Source organism: Aethalodelphis obliquidens, unplaced genomic scaffold, assembly GCF_003676395.1.
Source record: "Aethalodelphis obliquidens isolate GAN/ISIS:26980383/991018 unplaced genomic scaffold, ASM367639v1 scaffold59, whole genome shotgun sequence".
In the NCBI taxonomy this organism is placed as follows: domain Eukaryota; kingdom Metazoa; phylum Chordata; class Mammalia; order Artiodactyla; family Delphinidae; genus Aethalodelphis; species Aethalodelphis obliquidens.
This window is the reverse complement of record NW_020838003.1, coordinates 10,501,695-10,524,883: the sequence shown is the minus strand read 5'-3', so window position 1 is coordinate 10,524,883 and position 23,189 is coordinate 10,501,695. Positions and strand designations below refer to the sequence as shown.

Sequence of the window (23,189 nt, the reverse complement as noted above, 5' to 3'; positions counted from 1 at the left end):
ATCTGTCTGCTTACATTATCCATCTGTCCTTGCATGTTGTGGGATATGTCTTGCTGTGAGGATGGAGTGATGACTTCAGCTCCTTATATGCTGGAGCTGAAACTGGTAATTGCCTACAAACTCTTTTATTTTTTATTATTTTTATTTATTTATTTTTTTTGTGGTACGTGGGCCTCTCACGGTTGTGGCCTCTCCCGTTGCGGAGCACAGGCTCCGGACGCGCAGGCTCAGCGGCCATGGCTCACGGGCCCAGCCTCTTCACGGCATGTGGGATCCTCCCAGACCAGGGCACGAACCTGCATCCCCTGCATCGGCAGATGGACTCTCAACCACTGCTCCACCAAGGAAGCTCCCAAACTCTTTTTTAAAAGTTCTTCCCTGTTTTCACTATAAAGCAAGGCTGAAATAATCCTGAGGAGTCTTCCCTGATCTCTCTCTGCTAAGTGAAAAGCTCCTGCCTATGTACTCTAGTACTTGGTACAACTACAAGTATTTCATATATTGACTCTTAGCTCTGTGACTCTGTGAATGCCTGGAGAACAGGCTTTTTGGCTTATCTTTGCATTTCTTGCATATGGTATAAATAAGTGTCTGCTTAATTGAAAGGAAAAAGGAACAAAACACTGTTCACTAATTAAAAACAAAGTACTACTTTTATTTGGCTCACTTCTCCATTTATTAGATAACCACATGTGGAGAGGCACAAAGCACTTAAGTTTTACATAACTACAAAGTTATCACAAATCCCAAACTTTTTAGCCACAGATACTTCACTTACTCTGTTTAAAGAAAAAGCTTTCAAAACATCTGAGTTAGCCTGATACAGAGACCCTGAATAAATGGGAACTACATATTTTTAAATGCTTGTACTTCCTGCTCTAATAATGTCTTCTTTAAATTGAATCCAGCATAAAAGGGATTGAAATATGTAAGGTCATGATGCAAATGCTTTTGAGAGATAGTGAAATTAATCTGTACAACATGGAAAAAGATGTAATGTGCACAGAAGGTCTGCAAGGATTCACTGAGCCATCTGGGCTTCCATGGCTTGTGCTGTCCATTCTGGTGCTGTCTGACTGATTTTCTCCAAAAGGTTATTCACTTGGAAACAAAGCGATTGGATCTGTTTGTCCCATGTTGGCAGGGCTTCTCGTGCTAAAGAAAAAAGGAATAATGTACAAAGTTGAAATTACTCCTTTGCAACCACAGTGAATGTTGAGCTAGAAGATAAATACAGTAACATTGATTTTTAAAAGTTTACTCCAAAAATCTTAGTTAATGAAATTAAGCTAATTAAAAAATAGTTAAGAAAAGTACCCCAATCACTGGTACAAAGTATAAACAAAACAAAACAAAAAACACAAAATAAAACCAAACCACCTCAACTGCAGCAGTCAGACAGACAACTTCACTGAGGCCACCTGTTCCCTCACCAATGTCTACTGCTTCGTAAGACACTGCCACCAACTGGGGAAAGTGAAACTTGAAAACACTACGATCAGTGAAAGAAGCTAAAAGGTCACATATTGTATGGTTTCATTCATATCAAATATCCAGAACAGGTAAATCCATAGAGACAGAATAGAAATTGGTTGCCAGGGGTTGGGGAGAGAGGTATGAGGAGCAATTGCTTAAGGGGCATGGGATTTCCTTTTGGGAAGATGAAAATGTTCTGGAACTAGGTAGAGATGGTGGTTGCATAACACTGTAAACATACTAAATGTTACTGAATTTTTCACTTTTAAATGATTAATTTCATGTTATGTGAACTTCAACTCAATTAAAAAATAGTAGTGGAGGAATAGGTATTCCTTTATTAACAGTAAAATTTACTATAAATTTATTACCTAATATTGTTACAGATCAATGGAACCAAATAGAGTACAGAAATAGATCCGAACATATATGTGGAACCTAATATACGCCAAAGATCAGAAAGGATATTTTATTTAATAAAAGATATTTGCATAATTGGCAATCCATCTTAAAAAAAATAACTAGACCATGCCTTAAAATTATACACAAAAATGAACTGCAGACAGATTAAATTTCTAAATATAAAACAATAAATAAAATATTAGAAGAAATTTTAGGAAAATATTAATTTTATCCCAAAATGAGGGAGACTTTCTTTTTTTTTTAACATCTTTATTGGAGTATAATTGCTTTACAATGGTGTGTTAGTTTCTGCTTTATAACAAAGTGAATCAGCTATACATATATCCCCATATCCCCTCCCTCTTGCGTCTCCCTCCCACCCTCCCTATCCCACCCCTCTAGGTGGGAGGGAGACTTTCCTAATCAATACAGAAAACACAAAAGCCATAAAGTTAAAAATGGACATATTTGGCTGCAAAAGAGCTTTTAAATGTGTTTATGGCATGCATTGCGTTACAGAAACACAACTGACAGAAAGAGAAAAATATCTGTAACAGATAGGAAAGGTGTGGAGGGGGAATGAAGGAAATAGACAAGAAAAACTAACATGAATTCACAGAAAAGGAAATACTAATGGCCAATACATGGAAAGATATTAAACTTCACTAGTGCCAAGGAAATGCACAATAAAACAATAACATAGTATTTTCCCCTCAACAATTGGCAAAAGATAAAAAGAAGAAGAATATCCAGATCTTAAAGATTCATTCTCTCATACTGGTGGAAGTGTAAATGGCTACACCTTTCTGGAAAGCAAACTGGCAGTAGCTATTAAGAATCAAAATATGTATATCCTCTGATGCAAAGTATGCAACTTCTGAGACTCTGTTCTATAGAACTAAGTGTCCCAGTATATAAAGATACGCACAAGGAAACCACCTGAATGTCCATCAACAGGTGAATAGTTGAACTCCACGAAATACTATGCAGCTATTAAAACAAATAAATTAGATTTATATCTAGTGACTTGCAAATATATTCACGGTACATTAACTTAAAAAAAAAAAAAAACCACTTTGGGACTTCCCTGGTGGTCCAGTGGCTAAGACTCTGAGCTTCCACTGCAGGGGGCATGGGCTAGATCCCTGGTCGGGGAAGTTCCATGTGCCAAGCAGTGTGGCCAAAAAACCCCCCAAACAAACAAACAAACAAAAAACAAAAAACACTTCATAGAACACTATGTACTTTAAAGTATAATGCCACTTTAAAAAATCTCTACATGTTTTTACTTATCTATATAAGCATGTAGAAAGGCACACGAGACTTTAGACTGACATTAGTTATGCCAGGCAGCTGGGATCAGAAGAATGCAGGTGAAAGTGGAAAGACATTACGGACTCTTCCTTTATTCATCCTTGTAATGTTTTACTTCTTATTATGAGCAGATTTACCATTGTAGTTTTTAAATCTAAGAAAATTAGAAAGTAAAATATCCCATATTCTATCAAGTTGGTATACGTTAATTTAAATTGTGTTTACTTTGTGACGCTTCTGCTATACTCTTCATCATACACTGTGTTTGCTCATTCAATAATTATTTATTTCCCACTTACAACGTGCAGGGCACTGGAAAAGATGTTGGATATACCATGGAGAACAAGAGACACTTAATATCTATCACTAGGAAGCTGAGCTTGGTTAACAGAAACAGACATTTAGACAAATTCAGAAATTCAGGGTGACAAGCATGTATGACTTAAAGCCATACCTAACCTGGGAAGTCAGGAAAATCATTATTGATTAACATTGTTCAAACTAAGACATGGGGACAAACAGAAGATGGCTGGAGAGGCTGCTTGTGGAGAGGGATGACTATTTTGGAATGTTTCAAGTGGGAAAGAATTTACAATGCTGGAAAAAACAAAAAGTCCTGTGAGCTGGATTGGAAAGAGAAAACCATAAAGGATCATGCAGGACCTTTTGGAGACTTTGTAGAATCTTACTCTACAAGCAATGGGGAAGCCATTCATCAGCATGTCAAGGAAGAGAGTCACATTTAATAATTTGTTTTTTATTTCTTTTTTCTGTTTGTTCACATTTTTAAAAGATCACAATCCCTCTGGCTCTACTAGGGCAACTGGACTAGAAAGGAGCTATTGTAGATGTGAGAAAAAAAGCTAAAAGGCTATTTCTTAAGCCCAGAAGGGGTTTCAGGGGTTCAGAACAGGCTGGTGACAGTAAGAAATGAAGAAAAGTACATGGATTCCAGATACACTACAAGGTAAAATTCGAAGGATTCTGGGCAGTGAAGAAGAGAAGGGGTCAAGGATAAGGAATGCTGGAGAAAGCGAACAGTGTAGTTTCTGGCTGGCTGGCTGTTTTGGGAGGCAGGCAGTGGAGGAGATAGTGAATTCAGTTCTGGGTATATTCATTCTGAGAAGCCCACGAAGCAATCAGGTGGGAAACACCTATTAATCAATTAGAGCCGCTGAACCTGGGACTCAGAAGGGAGATTTACACTAGAAATCTAAGCGCTGTCTGCATAGAGATGGTAACTGAATCAATGGGAATAGGTGAGATTACCTAGGGTAACAGTAGAGGAGACAAAGGCCGAGGAGTATGTCCCAAGCAACCCCAATATTTAAATTTAAAGCACTATAGAATCTACAAAGACAACTGGGAAGAATACCTGGAGAAATAGGAGGAAAAACAGGAGAACAGGGTGAAGGAGATGACAGAAGTCAAGAAGGGGCGGGGGCACTCAAAAAGGAGTGAGTGATCAACCCTATTCAATATGTGGAAAAGTCAGGATGAAGCCTGAAAGATAAAAGGATTTTTGTTAAAATGGAAGAGACCTGACCATGTTTAAATATTGATAAAAAGAAGCCAACAGAGAAGAAAAGGATGAAAATAGACAAAATAATTGCTAAGCTCAGGTTCCTAAAAAAGATTTCTTTTGGAGCAGGGAGTGGCAGAGTTCAGAGAAGGGATCCAAAGTACAAGAGGAAGAACTGGAGAGAGAGATAGAAACCATCTCCCATAAAACACGGAAGAAGAAAAAGACAGAATTAGATCTATATTGAACAGAGAGTGAAGGAGGAGAAAAGTCAGAGGTTTAGGAAAATGAAATTTGAAATAGTCATTGCAGAGTAGGGAAAAAGTGGACTAGAGAAAAGTATCAAGAATCCCAGGCAGCGTCAAGAATTCAGGACCTTGAATTTTGCAGTGGTATCAATCTGGTGCTCTGACTCTTCTCCAGCAACGTTAGTTAGTTACTTAAGTACAGGCATGGAAAAGATGGAGAATGGGTTCATTCAAGGTGAAGTTTTGCTGGACAGCAGGAACAAAAAGTTCGCAGGCAAGTGTTCTGGGGCATCTGTAAAAGAAGTAACTGAATCATGAAAATGATTGAAATCCTGATTTCATGATTCACGATGAATCATGAAATCTAAGCTGGATAGGAAGAACAGTAAAGGTTAAAAAAGGGCTGAGCTGACTGAAAGAAAGTGAAAGCAAATAGACCAGAGGCTCCAATGCAGTCAAGGAAGAGGTGAGGTAGAAGTACCTGAGAAAGACCACTAGAAAGGCTGGGAAAAGGTCATGGTCAGAGTGGGATACTTCAAATTAAAACTGTACAAGTGGAATGGTTCTGGGTAAGGTCCAGGGCATAAATGAGGTGGGAAGAAGGGCTGAGGAGGTATTAGACAATGAGAAAGACAAGAGATCTACTTACCTGTCTGTCTTCATCAGTTTAGTGAGCTGCTGAACAGGAAATGCAACTGTCATTTCTACATGCCCAATACACGGTATGTGGTCAATAAATGTTTGGTGAGTAAATGAGTGAACTAACATAACAATTCCAATTTCAAATTTTTCCACGGCATAGAAAATGCTGCATTAATTAGATTCATGAATATAAGTTCATAAAAATTATTTTAAATTATTTCTTTGGGAAATAAGCTCATTCCAGTAGTAAGATTCTGGGTCAAAGGAAATTGCTCAACATGTTTTAATCACAAATATACAACACTTCACTGCCATTTCATTATGATATAAACAAGCAAAACTTCTTACTTTCAAAATGAACTATTCCATCAATCTGATCAATAAATCCATTCATACGTCCTTCTGTTATCATTTGCGATGCTATCTTTTCTGCCTGTTTAAAAAAAACAATAAATTCTTAGACACTTTAATTATCATTTCTAGTTATTCACATATTCTCACCAAGAGAACTGAAAGCTCTTGGTTTAGCTACCCGTCACTAAACTTTACGTATGTGTTCATCTGCCAATCATTACAAGAATAAATCCTGTAAATCTGCCTGTTATATCCCCCCAATTCTTTCTGGGTACAATCCATTATTTTAAGTTAATTGGGATCTGTTTTTCTTGTTGTAAGATTTTAAGCAAGAATCTAGCCTTCTAACCAACTTTTCTCTCTGCTCAAAATCAAACTAACAATTTTTCCTCTCACTGGGATCCACATCTCAAAAAAATCCCTAGCTTTTCTTATTTTATTTCATTTCAATTTTCACAGTATTTATCACCCCCAAAACTCTCTAAGACAGTAATATTTTTGAAGAAAATATTGAAAGGAGGAATAATGTTCAAATTTAAAAGGGAAACGAAAGGATTTAAAAGACCATTAAAGGGGAGCAATAGGTCCTCTACCTAATTCCTAAAGAAATACTTCATGTTTACTGTCTGTTTAGTAAACTGGGTTGTGACAGTCATTTTAGTAACTCTGACCATCTTCACAATCAACCCTAAATCACTCTTGAACAGACTGTGACTAGCATTTATTGTTAAAAATATATTCATTTCCCTTAGTCTCAGCAAGGGATCAATATGTCAAAGCCTAAGAAGAAAGCACCTTTTAATGGTAACTGAAGCCTTGGTTCCGAAATTGTTCCACGTCCTTTACTGTGTGTTGAATGTGTACACGTAAAGGAATTGTATTAGAAAATACTAAATTTAAATTTCAGTAACAGATAAAAGGGGATGTGACCATAACTACATGACTCTAAGCTCTACAAGTTTTGTAGTGAGGTGGATGGACTTGGAGTCTGTCATACAGAGTGAAGTAAGTCAGAAAGAGAAAAACAAATACCGTATGCTAACACATATATATGGAATCTAAAAAAAAATTGTTCTGAAGAACCTAGGGGCAGGACAGGAATAATGACGCAGACGTAGAGAATGGACTTGAGGACACAGGGAGGGGGAAGGGTAAGCTGGGACAAAGTGAAAGAGTGGCATGTACATATATACACTACCAAATGTAAAATAGATAGCTAGCGGGAAGCAGCCGCATAGCACAGGGAGTTCAGCTCGGTGCTTTGTGACCACCTAGAGGGGTGGGATAGGGAGGGTGGGAGGGAGACGCAAGAGGGAGGAGATATGGGGATATATGTATACATATAGCTGATTCACTTTGTTATACAGCAGAATCTAACACAACAATATAAAGCAATTATACTCCAATAAAGATGTTAAAAAAAAAAAGTTGTACAAGTTAGGTAAAAGTAAGGTTGATTGCTTGCTTTTACTGTTACTTAAAATTAAGAGAATGTTTTATAGATGTTACGTGAAATACCCTCTACATACGACCGGTACTTTTTGGGAATTTATACATAGCCAACCAAACGTTACCATGACTAAGAATAAAATTAACTCCCTAATAACTCAGTCAACTTCTTAAGTTAAATCAAGCACAGAAGTTACAATAGAATAGCCCAGAGTATTACCATAGTCATTCTCTCAAAGAGATGAACTTTTTAAACTTTGAGTCAATCTAGGGCAGAAAAAAGAATTAAGGCATAGATCAAATGTTAGTTAAAAATCAGAAACCACTATGAAGTGGATTTAAACAGATACTAAACAAAGATATTCTTATAAAATGGGTATCATAACCTGGAACCCCTTTAAGATTTCCATTCTAGGTCACTTTACCATAAAATACAACTTAAAAAAAAACCAAATCAAAGAAAATTCCATTACAGTACTATTTTGACATTCAAATAATTTATTTCCATTTACCTTAGGCTTTTAATGTATATTTTTGTTGCAACTGCCAATATTTATCAATTACAGTCGTCTCTTGGTATCCATGGGGGATTGGTTCCAGTAGCCCCCATGAATACCAAAATCCATGGATGCTCAAGACCCTTATATAAAATGTAGTAGTACAATGAATACAGTTGGCCCTCCAAAATATTCCTCCAAAATATCCACAAATTTTGTATCCGCAGATATGGAGGTCCAACTGTATATATTTTATTTTCTCTTTATGTCAATAATTTAGTCTCTTAACTTCCTTTTATGTATTGGAAATAAGAAAATACCTTAGCTGCAGGAATCTCTAAAAGGGCTCCAAGTTCCTCAAAGGTAATATTATTATATAATTTGCTTGCAGACAATAAATTGTGTTCAATAACAGCTCTGTCCAAGATGCTAGAACCTTAAATATAAATAAGAATGTTATAACTTTGAAACTAGTTTTACACTCTTAAAAGATGCATCTTGTTAAAAATTTTCTAGGCATGTACTAACTCATAATCATTGCCTTTATTCTTATCAAAAATTTAAAAGTAACCAAAATCCCTTAATACATTTTGAATAACATGCAGTTAAATACAAATAACATTTAGAAAATGATTGGCAAGTATTTATTAACTAGCTGAACAGATTTAATCCTCTGGGTTTGGGGTTTTGCTTCCTCGGACTAGCTACCAACTTCACTAACTTTTCTTTTCTTGCTATAAGCACATACTTTTATTAGCAAGCAGCAGCAAAACAATCATGCAAACAATCATGCTGTTTGTAAGCCTGATAAGTCAAAAAATACTGCTCAATGGAAATATCTCTATTCCCCTGGGCACTTCACAAGCACTTTACTCTGAGGCAAACGTGAGAAATGTTTGGAAGGCAGGATCCCTTCATGAGATATCAGGCATAGGATCCTCCCTTAAGTAAGATAATACAGGGCATGACAAAGTTATGGACCTCAGGCCCCATCCTGAAGGTGTGGCTCACTCACTTCTTTTTTTTTCCTTTCCAGTTTTATTGAAATATAATTGACATATAACATTGTATTTATTTAAGGTGTACAACATAGTGAGTTGATATATGTATATATTGTGAATTGATTACCACTATAAGTTTAGTTAATTAACATCATCACCTCACACAGTTACAATTTTTTTTCTTGTGACAACTTTTAAGATCTACTTTTTTAGCAACTTTCCAATATAAAGACCTAAATAAACAGGAAAATATGGAAGACTTAATATTGCTAAGATGGCAGTACTCTCCAAATTGATCTACAAATTCAGTGCAATCCCAACTGGCTTCTTTGCAGAAACTGACAAGCTGATCTTAAAATCTATATGGAAATTCAAAGGACCCACAGAAGCCAAAACAATTTTGAAAAAGAACAAAGTGGGAAGACTCAAATTTTCTGATTTCAAAACTTACTGCAAGGGACTTCTCTGGTGGCACAGTGGTTAAGAATCTGCCTGCCAAAGCAGAGGACGTGGGTTCGATCCCTGGGCCAGGAAGATCCCACCTGCCGCAGAGCAACTAAGCCCGTGTGCCACAACTACTGAGCCTGCGCTCTAGAGCCTGCAAGCCACAACTACTGAGCCCACATGCCACAATTACTGAAGCCCGCGTGCTGCAACTACTGAAGCCTGTGCACCTAGAGCCCATGCTCTGCAACAAGAGAAGCCACCGCAATGAGAAGCCTGCGCGCCACAATGAAGAGTAGCCCCTGCTCGCTGCAACAAGAGAAAGCCCGCGTGCAGCAACGGAGACCCAACGCAGCCAAAACTTAAAAATTAAAAAAAAAAACTTACTACAAAGATACAGCAACCAAGACAGTGTGGTACTGGCATGAGGACAGGCATACAGAATAATGGAACAGAATTTAGAGTCCAGAAATAAACTCACATTTACAGTCAACTGATTGTCAACAAAGATGCCAAGGCAATTCAGTGGGGAAATAAGAGTCTTTCCAACAAATGGTGCTGGGACAACTGAATATTCACATGCAAAATAATAAAGTTGGACCCCTACTTTACACCATATACAAAAATTAACTCAAAATGAATCAAAGACCTAAATGTAAGAGCTACAATTATAAAATTTACAGAAGAGGGGCTTCCCTGGTGGCGCAGTGGTTGAGAGTCCGCCTGCTGATGCAGGGGTTTGTGCCCCGGTCCGGGAAGATCCCACATGCCGCGGAGCGGCTGGGCCCGTGAGTCATGGCCGCTGAGCCTGCGCGTCCGGAGCCTGTGCTCCGCAACGGAAGAGGCCACAACAGTGAGAGTCCCGCGTACCAAAAAAAAAAAAAAAAAAAAAAAAAAATTTACAGAAGAAAATAGAACAACTTTTCATAACCTTGGATTAGGCAATGGTTTCTTAGATACAACACCGTAAGCACAAGCCACAAAAGAAAAAACATAAATTGGACTTCATCAAAATTAATAACTTTTGTGTTTCAAAAGATACCATCAACAAAGTGAAGAAACAACACACAGAATGGGAGAAAATATTTGCCAATCATTTATCTGATAATAAGATCTAGAATGTATAAAGAATTCTTACAATTCAATAATAAAAGCATAAATAACCCAATTTAAAAGTGGTCAATAAGCATATGAAAAGGTGCTTAACACCATTAGCCCCCAGGGAAATACAAATCAAAACCACAATAAGATACCACATTTCATACCCACTAGGATGACTAAATCAAAAAGACAGATAATATAACAACTGTGGGAGAAAATATGGAGAAAACGGAACCCTCACACACAGCTGGCAGGAATGTAAAATGGTGCAGCCACTTTGGAAAACAGTCTGGCAGCTCCTCGAAAGACTAAATATAGAGTTACCATATGACCCAGTACTTCCACTCCTAGATATACATCCAAGAGAATTAAAAGCTTATGTCCACACAAAAACTTTTACATAAATGTTCACAGCAGTATTATTAATAGCCAAATAGTGAAAATAACCTAAATGTCCACTAACTGATGAAGAAATAAAATGTGGCTAACAGAATGTTATTTGGCAATAAAAGTGAATGAAGTACTGATGCACACTACAACATGGATGAACCTTGAAAACATCACGTTAAGTGAAAGAAGCCAGTCACAAAAGATCATATATTGTATGATTCCATTTATATGAAATGTCCAGAACAGGCAAATCTCTAGAGCAGAAAGTAGACTAGTAGTTACATTGTAAAACTCTGAGAATATACTGAAACCACTGAATTGTAATAACAACAAAACTATGTCTCAAGGTTGCTAGCCTTAGGGTTGTAATGACAATAAACAAAGATGTCCAAGAAAGATAAATAAGGAAGGCAATAAAGTCTAAAATGGAAGAGGAAGAAGACAAAATGCCTGTCCTATATATTGATACATAGTCTCCTATGAGAAATTTGAAAATCATTTGCATTCTCTGAGATCCTAGTGAATAGCCCTCATTTGAGAAAAGAATTATCTGATGTTATCTTTTTTTTTTCATGGCCAGAATGCTCAAAGTCAAATGTGAAGCTCAACTACATCAATTCTAGAAACTCTTCCTTATTTATCTAGCTTTTGTTTGTCAGATATCTTCTTGCAAAAGAATTTATTTAAAGCTGCTCAGAATACACAGAAGACAAGAAAATTTTAAAGTTAAAAAGAAAAAGAATAACAACAATCAAAACACACACATTACAGGTGGGCTACAAGTTTAATTTTTTAAACTTTCTAGCAGCCCATCAAATTAAGAAAGCTGGGACTTCCCTGGCGGCACAGTGGTTAAGAATCCGCCTGCCAATGCAGGGGACACGGTTGGAGCCCTGGTCCGGGAAGATCCCACATGCCATGGAGCAACTAAGCCCGTGCGCCACAACTACTGAGCCTGTGCTCTAGAGCCTGTGAGCCACAACTACTGAGCCTGCACTCTAGAGCCCACAGGCCACAACTACTGAGCCCACATGCCACAACTACTGAAGCCCGTGTGCCTAGAGCCCATGCTCCGCAACAAGAGAAGCCACCGCAATGAGAAGCTCACAAACCGCAACAAAGAGTAGGCCCCGCTCACTGCAACTAGAGAAAGCCCAAGCGCAGCAACGAAGACACAATGCAGCAGAAAATAAAAATAAATAAATACATTTTTTTTTAAAAATTAAGAAAACCAACCAGTTTATCAACTCACAGTGTTTAAATAAGATAAAAATCAATTGCTCCGGAGAATCACAACTAATCCTAAGACTGAAAAGGAATTTTTCTGAGGATCTGCATAAAGAATATCCTATAGAATAAATATCTCCTTTAGACAGAAAGATAATAATCAATTGATTTGTTTCTTAAAGTACAATTAAATAAAAGAAATTCTATAGGTCAATATAATTGCTTCAATAATCTGTAACTCAGGGCAGTAAGACTGGTGAGGTATATACCTTTCAGCCAAATCTTACATAAATAATTCTTTACAGCTAGATTCTCTTCAATATGGGATGACAGTGAATCCAAGGCAATGAGTCTGACAGCTCTGCACGTTTGTCTTGACCTTTTCCATGTTTCTGGTGGCCTACATCTATATTTTTATTATCATGTGTGTTACTGTTATAAGCTACTTTAAAACCTCTGTAGATAAACATACATAAAATAATTGATGTTATGAACAAGCATCTATTACAAAATTCTTTCCCAGCAAAGGCAGTTTGACTTAAGCAAATACCTAGGAAACATGACACCAAGTTCTATTCTTATTGGAAACACTTTCCCCTCAGTAACCTTGGGCAAGCTATTGTGCCAAATTTTGCTCTAAAATAGGACTGGATAATTATGCTCTGTTACAAATTGATGTTTAAGATTAATTAAGGTACTTATCAAATGGTTTGAGTCTTTAAAAAACCAGGCGCTATAAGCCTAGCCTATAATTCTTCTGCTCTTAGAGTTTCCAAAAAATGCTTTATTCCATGAAATGCTTTCCAATAGAGCTACTCTTATACTTCAAACTCATATCTGTGTATAATATTCATCTTCAGTCAATACTTCTTTTATCAAGTGTTACATAAAAATATTACAGAAAGATATCAAGATGCTTCAAATTTAACATATGTTCTACTAGTGTGACCTCAATATTTACTACCACATACTTATAAGAAGTAATCATTACCATCAGCTGTAGTTGCTTTCTGGTGAGGCATCAGCATGGCAGCAAATTCTTGAAGTTGATTTCCTCTGATGATCCTATCTAGGTACATTTTCTCGAGGATTCCATAAGCAGCAAGTTGCTGGCACCTTTCATCCTTAAAAAGAGTAGCAAGCATCCGAGAACGCTGCTGTCCTAAGGGGAACAAATGAGCATCACATATTCTCACAATCTGTTTTTTCAATGAAAAGCAATCTTTTTTATGACCCCATTTTTGCCTACTAAAATATGCAGGCTGATTCTCGTTATTTCTGGTAGTTATGTTCTATAAATTTGCTGCCAACACTGTATTAGTGAATACTCAACTCCTGCTCCTAGGGGATATATGGGGTTAGGTTCCATGAGCCTCTGGTCACAACATTTTTTTCAGCTGGTCAATATGTAACCTTGTTTTGTGTATTTCTGTTTAAAGGCACCACATTCAATACGTATTGTTGATTCAGTAACATTGAATTCATGGCTTACACTATAACTCATGCCTGAATTAAGCTTACCTAACTTAACATACATCGTTTCTCCAAAAGGCACATCACAGACTTCCCACACATAAGTACACAAGATAGTACTTCAGCACTATGCTAGGGGCCATTTTAGACAGCAAAACCACCAACAAAATGCATGAAAATGTGGAGAATGTGGTATTAAATAGACCACAAAAAGGACACTTGTTTATAGTATGAGAGCTGAAACAAGGTAGAGCATTGCCTTGTTCGATCCCAGCTAGAAACATAAACAGGGAGACTCAAATTTTTTGCTGCTCTGCACATGACTGCAAATGACTGTGAAAGCATCATACTTTGAGTACTGATTTGGGGGTGATAAATTTTAGGAAGCAGGCAAAGTCACAAATGTGGAATCTGTGAATAATGAGGATTAACTGTATATTCATTTGTGAAGACTATGATATACAATCATTCCCTCAGTATCCAATGGGGATTGGTTCCAAGACCACCCCCCCAATAAATACCAAAATCTGCAGGTGCAAAAGTCACTTATGTAAAGTGATATTGTTTTTGCATTACCTTCATACATCCTCCCCTATACTTTAGATCATCTCTAGATTATGTATAATACCTAGAGATGATCTATCTATGTAAATGCGATGTAAAGCGTTGCTGGCACATGGCAAATTCAAGTTTTCCTTTTGGAACTTCCTAGAATTTTTTTTCCCAAAATATTTTCAATCCACAGTTGGTTGAATCTGCGGATGAGGAACCCCTGGATATGGAGAGCCAACTATATGCCAAAATGTTACATGTGGTTCCAGTTATAGTTGTTATTTTCTTCTTCTTGCTTATCTGTACTTCTACAATGAACATGCATTCTTCCCCTAATAATAAAAAATTTATAAAAGATGAACAAACATTTCTCAGATGGGAAACTTGATTTTCATAGTTTCAATTTATACCTTCAAGGACCTTTAAATGGTGAAAAAATACATGACAACTGATGACATTAAAAACTGAACTAATGGAAATAATATGAACAAACTTTTTCTTTTTAAATTTATTTTTAGCTCTATATACTGAAAGAGCCTAATGACAACGATACCCAGCATCAATGAGCATATCTAGTAACCTGATCTCACTATCCTCATTAAAAGGAACTAGAGAGCCTCAAAAAATAGCTGATTTCATGTCTGAAACAGGGAAAATACAAAAGGAGCCTGAAGCATCTTTTTATGCTATTGATACATTTCAGGCAAGTACTCAAAGACTAATGGGGCTGTGTCAAAAAGACATAATTTGGTCATATTTGGGACAAGTTGAGCATCAAAAAGAATAACAACTATAATTTATTGTGACACACTGAATAAATAAAAAACAGAGTCAAATATACAAGAATGTTCACAGCAGTACTACTACTAATAGCTATTAAGAAGGCAATAGGATAAACAAATTGTGGTATATTCACATAATGGGATACCACATAACAATGAAAATGAAGAAACTGAATGTAACAATGTGGATAAATTTCATAAAGCTGAGCAAAAGAGGCAAGACAAGAGTATATATACTATATGATTTCATTTACATAAATACAAGAAGCGGGCAAAATAACAATTGCTCTTGGGGGATAGGGGTTGGGGCCAGTGGTTAGGAGAAAGCAGGACAGAATATTTCAGGGTGCTGGTAATATTTTGTTTCTTGTTCTGGATGTTGATTACGTGATAGTATTCATTTGTGACAATTCATCAAATTGTACACTTCTGATATGTACAGTTTTCTGTGTGTATATTATACATGCAGAAAAATAAGCTAAGAAAAAATCCACAGTGATATTTGGGAAAAAAAAAAAGGAGAAAAAAGGAAAGCTCCTGAAGAATACTATCTAATAAATACAGAAGAAAAGAATTAGTAAATCAACATTTTTCATTTTTATTTTATATTACACATATAATGAGTGATCCAGGCAAAGATTATTAATAGATATTAAATTATGGAAAGGAATATGTGAAAGGAATTTGGGGAACAGGATTTTTGTAGTGTCAAAGCAGCACCCCATGAATTATTTACAAAATACACAGAGGACAATGTACCTTTACAATGGAATTTCTACCTTAATCAAATGAACAAACTCAGCATCACTAACAGTGGGACCAACCTGACAGCGTGTGCTCTCTGACGTGATTCAACAGCAAGTACACAGCATCATTATAAGGTATTCTTGCTAGAAAAAAAATAACCTGAATCTAATCTCACCTCTGGCTAACTTCCATTTTACAGGAAATATAGGGGATTAAGGAATAAAAAAACAATATATATGTATCAAAAAATCTAGGATGAAGGACATTTTACCTAACAACTTCAAAGTCAGTATTTTTTCTTTTTTTAAGTGAGGCAACTATACAGTGTTGTATGTCAACTATATCACAATAAAGTTGGCAGGAAAAATAAGGAAACTACTCTAGACTAAAAGAGTCTAAAGACTAAAGAGCCATAATCACCAAATGCCACACATGAAGTTGCTCCTCGTTCAAGGGGAAAAAGGCAGGTATAAAAGATATTCTTGAGCTAACTGGGGCAGTGATAACATGGACCAGCTGCTAAATTCTACAGTGGAATCACTGTTAATTTTTTTAGGGATGAGGATGGTATTGCAGTTATGTAGAAAAATGTTCCTGTTCTACAGAGATACATAATGTATAAAGAGGCAGTGTCATGATGGCCTACAACTTACTTTAAAATGATACATCAAAAAATATGTGTGTGTGCGCATGAGAGTGAGAGAGAAAGCAAATATGACAAAAAGCCAGGAAAGTTTAGAAAAAGAGTAATGAAGGGGAAGTAGATCTGCAAGATAATAAAACACTATAAAGCTATAATAATTTGAAGAGCATAGTACAAGTATATTCATAAATAGACAGGCTAATTAACGGAACAGAATACTATGTCCAGAAATCTACTACAGTGTGCTTCAAATCAACAGGGAAAAAAAAGACGGATTATTCAATAAAGAATGCCAGGTCAAATAACTAGCCATTTAGAAAAACAAACAAACAAACGTTAATTTCCTACCTCATTTCTTACACTAAAATAATTCCAACTGGATTAGGATTTATAGGTAAATTTAAGTAGGTGAAACTAATCTATACTAGTGATTACTCTTGGGGGGCAAGGGTTAGAGATCATGACTAGGAGGAAGCATGAAGGTAAAAAATGAAACCCTGAAGCAGCGATTCTCAAAGGCGGTCCCCATGACCTTTTCAAGGATCAGTGGTTGACACTAAATTTAGAATAACAAAGACATCCTGTGCCTTCTTCATTGAGTTGACATTTGCACTGCTGGTGCAAAAGCAATGGTGGCAAAGACTACTGGCACCATAGCACAAATCAAGGCAGTGGCACTGGCAACAAACTATATTATGCCACACACTCAACAGTCAAAAGAGATAGTTTCACTTAAGAATGTCCTAGCAGCAGTAAAAAATTATTTTCATTAAATCTTGACACTTGAGAACATACCTTTTTAATGTTTTGTGTGACGAAATGCGAAATGTACTTACAGAACTTTTGCTATAAACCAAAGTATAATGGTTGTCCCAAGGAAACAGTGCAAGCTGAACTAGTCTCTCTTTCATGAAACACATTCACTTAAAATAACAACTGACAAATTATGGTTTCCAGACTTAGGTATTTGGCAGACATTTTCTTAAAAATGAACAAAGTGAGCCTGTTACCACCAATCAACAGCATTTGCTGCCCTTGATAAAATTTGAGTTTTAAAGAAAAAAATTAAAATTTCTGAAAACTTCTATCTGCCACTATGAAGCTGACAACCTTCCAATACTTAAAGGTTTTTCTGATGAGATCAGTGGTAATACATTGGATATTGGATAATAAAGTACATCAATATTTGGAAGTTCTGCATAAATCAGCAAACCAACATTTTCCAAACAACAAATACATGATGGTACAAAATCTTACATGGGTAAAAGATCCATCAATGTTGAAGACAGACCAAGATTTTGACATTATAGAGTGCAAAATGTTCACTGATATGGTTTCAGATGCCACATTCCAATTAACCCATAAGAACTACACTACTTGTCAAGTTATAGTATCAAAGATGAATACCCACGATTATCTGAAAAAATCACTAAACATGCCTCCTTTTTCCAACTACATATCTGTGTGAGGCTGGGTTTTCTTCATATACTCCCACCAAAACATCAAAACAGGCTAAGCACAGAAGTACATTTAAGAATTCAATTTCTGTCTATTAAGCTAGACAATGAAAAGACTTGTAGAGTCAAAAGCAAAACAATTCCAATTCTCTAACTTTTTTTGTTTTAGAAAAAACAGCTATTTTATAAAAATGTCGGGAATTCCCTGGCAGTCCAGTGGTTAGGGCTGTGTGCTCCCACTGCCCAGGGCCTGGGCTGGATCCCTGGTCGGACAACTAAGATCCTACAAGCCGTGTGGTGCAACCAAAAAACAAATAAAATTAATTAAAATGTCATTTACGTTTATACCTAAGAGATCTATTATTGTTACTTTTAAATGAATTAATAAATATTTTAAAATTTCTCACTTCAATTTCTAATTCAATAATCAACAGATATACCCTACATAAACAAAAGCTCTCTAGGGTTCTCAATTATTCAGAGTCTAAGGGGATCCTGAGTCCAGAGGATGTGAAAACTTAAAGTACTGGAAGAAAACATGAAGGAATTTAAAATATGTAATTTCACAATAGAGAAGACCTTTCTAAGCAAGTCAACAAAACCCAGAAACCATAAAAGATTAAAAAATATTTAACTATATAAAAATTTAAAGTTTCTGCATGGCAAAAATTTCATAAACACAGCTAAAAAGGGGACAATAAAGTGGGAGAAAAAAACTGTTAATTTCTTATATACATGAAGAGCTTTTATTAAAAAAAAGATAAAAACAAAAAAATGGCTAAGGACATAAACAGATAATTCACTCAAAAGATTGGGTTTTTCAACGACTTTTTTAAACACATGAAAAGATGTCCAAGAGTATTCATGATAAATGAAATGCAAATTAAAACTAGAATGAAATACTATTTTTCTTCTACCAGGTTAGCAAGGACAAAAAAATTTGGTAATGTGTGTGTGAGTAATCAGGTTCACAAAGATATTGTTGTTTAGAAGGTCTAACATTAAAGGGCAACTTATAATTTCTATCAAAATTTTAAATGTATGTACCCTTAGATTCAAGAATTTAACCTATACATATATTCACATATGTGTATAATCACTACAGCATTGTTTATAATTGACTAATTATGATACAGCCAAACAATAGAAAATCAAAAAGAATGAGCTTTATGTAATGACATATAAAGACCACTGTGATGAATATCCACATAAAAAAAGAAAGTTGTAAAAGTGTATTTATCATGCTATCATTTGTGTATAAAAAAGAGGATACACACTTTTATATTCAAGGAAATAAAAGAATCAGTAATAGTTCTTCAGAGTACAAGCAGTCCATTTTATGTACTGCCTTTTCAGTAACAAAAATAAAATAAATAAGATGACTGCTACAAAGAGAATGAAATGTGTAGTCTGAACATGTCATTAGGCTCTCAACTAAACACAGTTCAAAAACAGACATTCTGGGCTTCCCTGGTGGCGCAGTGGTTGAGAGTCCGCCTACTGATGCAGGGGACACGGGTTCGTGCCCCGGTCCGGGAAGATTCCACATGCCGCGAAGCGGCTGGGCCCGTAAGCCATGGCCACTGAGCCTGCGCGTCCGGAGCCTGTGCTCCACAACGGGAGAGGCCACAACAGTGAGAGGCCCGAGTACCACAAAAAAAAAAATAGACATTCTAAAATGATTTAGAAAAGCAAGCCATGGCTTAGAATTATCAGCATTTCCTCTCAATGCCCTTTCCTGCTTTATAAGTTGAATGATTTACATGTTACAGTTTAGTAAAAAAGAATACAGAATAGTTTATTATTTATATTTATGGAAGAAAAAGATAAGCACCAGGTCTAAAACTGAGGCTTGAATATAAAAAAAAAACAAACCCCAAAGCAGTACATTATCACAGCACTCATTTCTAGATTTTAATTTTCATTTCCCTTTGTCTAATTCTCAATTTAATATCCATTTTTTCAGTGATATTTTAGGAGAACTAAACTTCAGATTACCTCTTAACTACTCCTAATACCTGACAGGCTGATAAATGCATATTTTAAAATGTCTTAAGTTAGCAATGCGCTGTTTTTAACTGTTTAAATTTATCATAATTTTATTAACAAGACATCCTCTTAAAGAATAGCTCCTTGCTAAATCCTCAAATAGTAATGAACCTGAAATTATTAAGCAAAGATAACTTACTGTTCATTAAAGTGTAAATGACATATTTACCTGCTGATGCTAAGATGGTACAGTGCAGAGCATGTTTTAAGGCCTCTAGTCTTTCACTTTCGTGCACTATTGTCTTGTAAGAGAGCTCGTTGTACCTTTGTGCAGCTTCAATGAATTTTCTTCTATAATCAAGAACACGTGCATAGCAGACCTATACGAGGGAAAATGTTTCAATTAGGGAGAAAAATTTAAAATAAAAAGCAAAAGAAAATTTCTATTATATAACAGTATTTATCAGATATTCTGGAGCACCTTATTACTGAAGGATTCTCCAATACAAAATTAATTTTCCAAATTAGCTCATCTGTTACCTTATAATGTATCTGTAACTGTTCATTGGTTGATTCATTCTGAAGCAATGATGCCCGATTTATGTAAGCCTCTGCCTGGACTGGATCATCATCCTCCAGATATAGCCTAGCAATCTTCAGGTATGTCTCCAGTTTATAATCTACATTGTACTGTCTAGGGTATAACAGAAAGACACAGAATAACTAAATATTTCATCAAGAAAATTTTGGGAGTGGTAGGAAATACATTATTTTTTCCTCATATATATTCTGTTAATATAAGGGAATCATACTTTTATTGCAGTATATTACGTAGACAAGCTAAAACATATTTCCAGAATAAGATTTATTGAATTTTTATTATTTTTATCATTGTTCATTTTATTTTAGCTTCTTCTAATCCTCAGATAATCTCACAAATCAAAGATCTTAAAAAAAAAAAAAAAAGCTCAGTTCAGGGACATATCATATACTACCAGGGAAACTATGAACATGTACAACCATCCTGGAAAACAATTTGGCAGTATGCTCTCCAAACATCCTTTGAATGCTTTAAAAATGCATATCCTCTTTACCTACTGTATTTTACCTCTAAAAAATAAATCCTTAAAAAAAAATCATGGTTGTACATACATATATATGTACAGAATATTCATTTGTAAAGTTATTCAGAAATATCCATAATAAAAAAATGGAAATCGCCCATAATCATATTTGTGGTAATCAATTAAGTTGTGGTACATAAAGATGGTAGATGCTATACAGTTATTATAATAATTACTTCTGATAATAGTCATAAGTTTTTGCTAAGTGAAAAAATTGGATAAAACAGTACATAAAACACCATCCAAATGTATTTCTATACATGCATATCAAGATAGTAATAGCAATTATCTCTGAGAATACAGGTGGTTTTCATTTTTCTTCTTTATCCCAATAGTCACATTTTATGCAAAAAATGTATAACTGAAGACCTAACATAATTCAAAACTCACATAATTCAAGATTAATCCTCACAGAAAAATTAATTCTATTTACCAGTAAAAGTGGAGCCACCATTTGGCAAGAACAGAGTTTACAACTGACTTGGCCCAGCTTTGAAATTAATTCTGCAAAAATTTTTATATCGAGCTTCCCTGGTGGCACAGTGGTTGAGAGTCCACCTGCCGATAAAGGGGACACGGGTTCATGCCCCGGTCCGGGAGGATCCCGCATGCCGCGGAGCGGCTGGGCTCGTGGGCCATGGCTGCTGGGCCTGCACGTCCGGAGCTTGTGCTCCGCAGCAGGAGAGGCCACGGCAGTGAGAGGCCCACGTACAGAAAAAAAAAAAAAAAAAAAAAAAATTTATATCAATTCAAAATTTTCCATAAGTCATATATTATTATTTTTTATTATATTATTTCCATTCACAACTCATATTTACATAAACTGCTACAAATAGCACCATATTTTTTGCATTTCCATATTTTATGCCAAGATATCTATTATGTCCATTATTTTCAGAATCAGAGTGAATCATTTTTTAAAGAAACAGGCTCTCAATAATTTACCCAAATCACTTTAACTTGTTTAGAAAAACCACTGAATTTTCAGTTCTTGGTATCCTCACAGATAATGTTATAGTACTCTCAAAATGATAATTACCACCACTGCAAAGAACAATATCTATTTTATATTTACATCAACTACCAATGAAAATAAATCATTTGCTCTGTGCTAGGGAGAAACTGTTCCAGACAGAATAAGACCAAAGCAATTAAGAAAGCCTCCAGCCTTTTCAAACTATCCAAGAAAAAACCCAAATTAACAAGAGGCCTTAGAAAACAAAATTCAACATCTGCGTATGAATGAAGGCTTTTTAATATACTGATTGCTTTTTCAACGGGCATCACTGTCTAACAATTTCATAAATGCACAAAAGGCAAGATGCCTGAAGTAGTGTTTGACTTATGATCACAAATATTAATGAAGACAAAAAAAGAATCCCTTATTCACCTGGTAAAAGAGAAGTAACTGAAAATATTTTTTGTCATTCAGTTGGTATTTTTATACTTGCCAACTGAAAGAGGAAGTGTGTTTAATAATACAACCAAGAGTTTCACACCTTTCATCCTTCTATACAATATACTTTGGAGGAATGTTTCATAAAGAACTATAAATATTTTTTAAAATACATATCAAAGGTAAGACTGGCTGGATAACAGTCATCTTAATTTTTTCTAATTGTTTTTCCATCTCATTTTCTCTAGTATCTCAAACCTAACAATCCATTGAACCCATTGTGACTCCAAACCACTGATCCTCCTACAGTTATTGTATTTTTCCCCTTAAAGGCCTCACTTCCTCCTTACCTGGCTTAATTCCTATGGTCAATCATTTCCATCACTGAATTGCACGTGCGCTCGTCTCCCTTGCCCCTCTCATGCTGTCATACTGGTTGGGCGAAATCATAATGCTGGTTAAACCTAATAGTTCATCTACTCCTTTCCTGCAACCATGTAGCCGAACTCTGATGAAGAAAAACACCCAACCAATCTGACTGATCCCATTTTAGTGACTACGACCTTTAAATGAGCCTTAATGCTGTACACCGTCTCACTCTCCCAGAGAATTTTTTTTGATATTCTTATATCTCCTTAACCTCACAACTCTCACCCCCATCCACACTTCAGCTGATGACTCTGATTCCAACTTCACTAAGAGTATTGAAACAATCAAAGAAAACAGTACTTGCACAAACTCCATCACCACATTACTAATATCTGCACCCATATACTCTGTGTTCCTGGCTGTTACCATAGATCACTGGGACTATTCTGCCCACCAGGGAACAATCTGCAATGTTTACAGACATTTTTTTCTTTTTTCGGTATGCGGGCCTCTCACTGTTGTGGCCTCTCCCATTGCGGAGCACAGGCTCCGGATGCACAGGTTCAGCGGCCATGGCTCACGGGCCCAGC

General features: G+C 35.9%; 1 protein-coding gene across 3 annotated transcripts in view; it reads right to left on the bottom strand.

Moving 5' to 3' along the window:
- Positions 1-629: 629 nt before the first annotated feature.
- The window catches only part of COPS4 (COP9 signalosome subunit 4), a 37,474-nt gene continuing 14,914 nt past the window's right edge, over positions 630-23,189 (bottom strand). Inside the window, exons 5-12 of one of the 3 annotated variants that reach the window (XR_003428850.1) lie at positions 20,251-20,404; positions 19,940-20,090; positions 13,059-13,229; positions 8,225-8,340; positions 5,953-6,037; positions 5,612-5,640; positions 5,091-5,254; positions 1,069-1,155 (exon numbers count right to left, since the gene is read on the bottom strand). Coding sequence is in view for 2 of the 3 variants with exons in the window: in XM_027087531.1 (XP_026943332.1) it covers positions 1,022-1,155; positions 5,953-6,037; positions 8,225-8,340; positions 13,059-13,229; positions 19,940-20,090; positions 20,251-20,404 (811 nt within the window). In the remaining variant the exon portion in view is untranslated. Of the gene's footprint in view, positions 1,156-5,090; positions 5,255-5,611; positions 5,641-5,952; positions 6,038-8,224; positions 8,341-13,058; positions 13,230-19,939; positions 20,091-20,250; positions 20,405-23,189 lie in introns of all 3 variants that reach the window. The other 2 variants (XM_027087532.1, XM_027087531.1) reach the window with 2 other exon arrangements.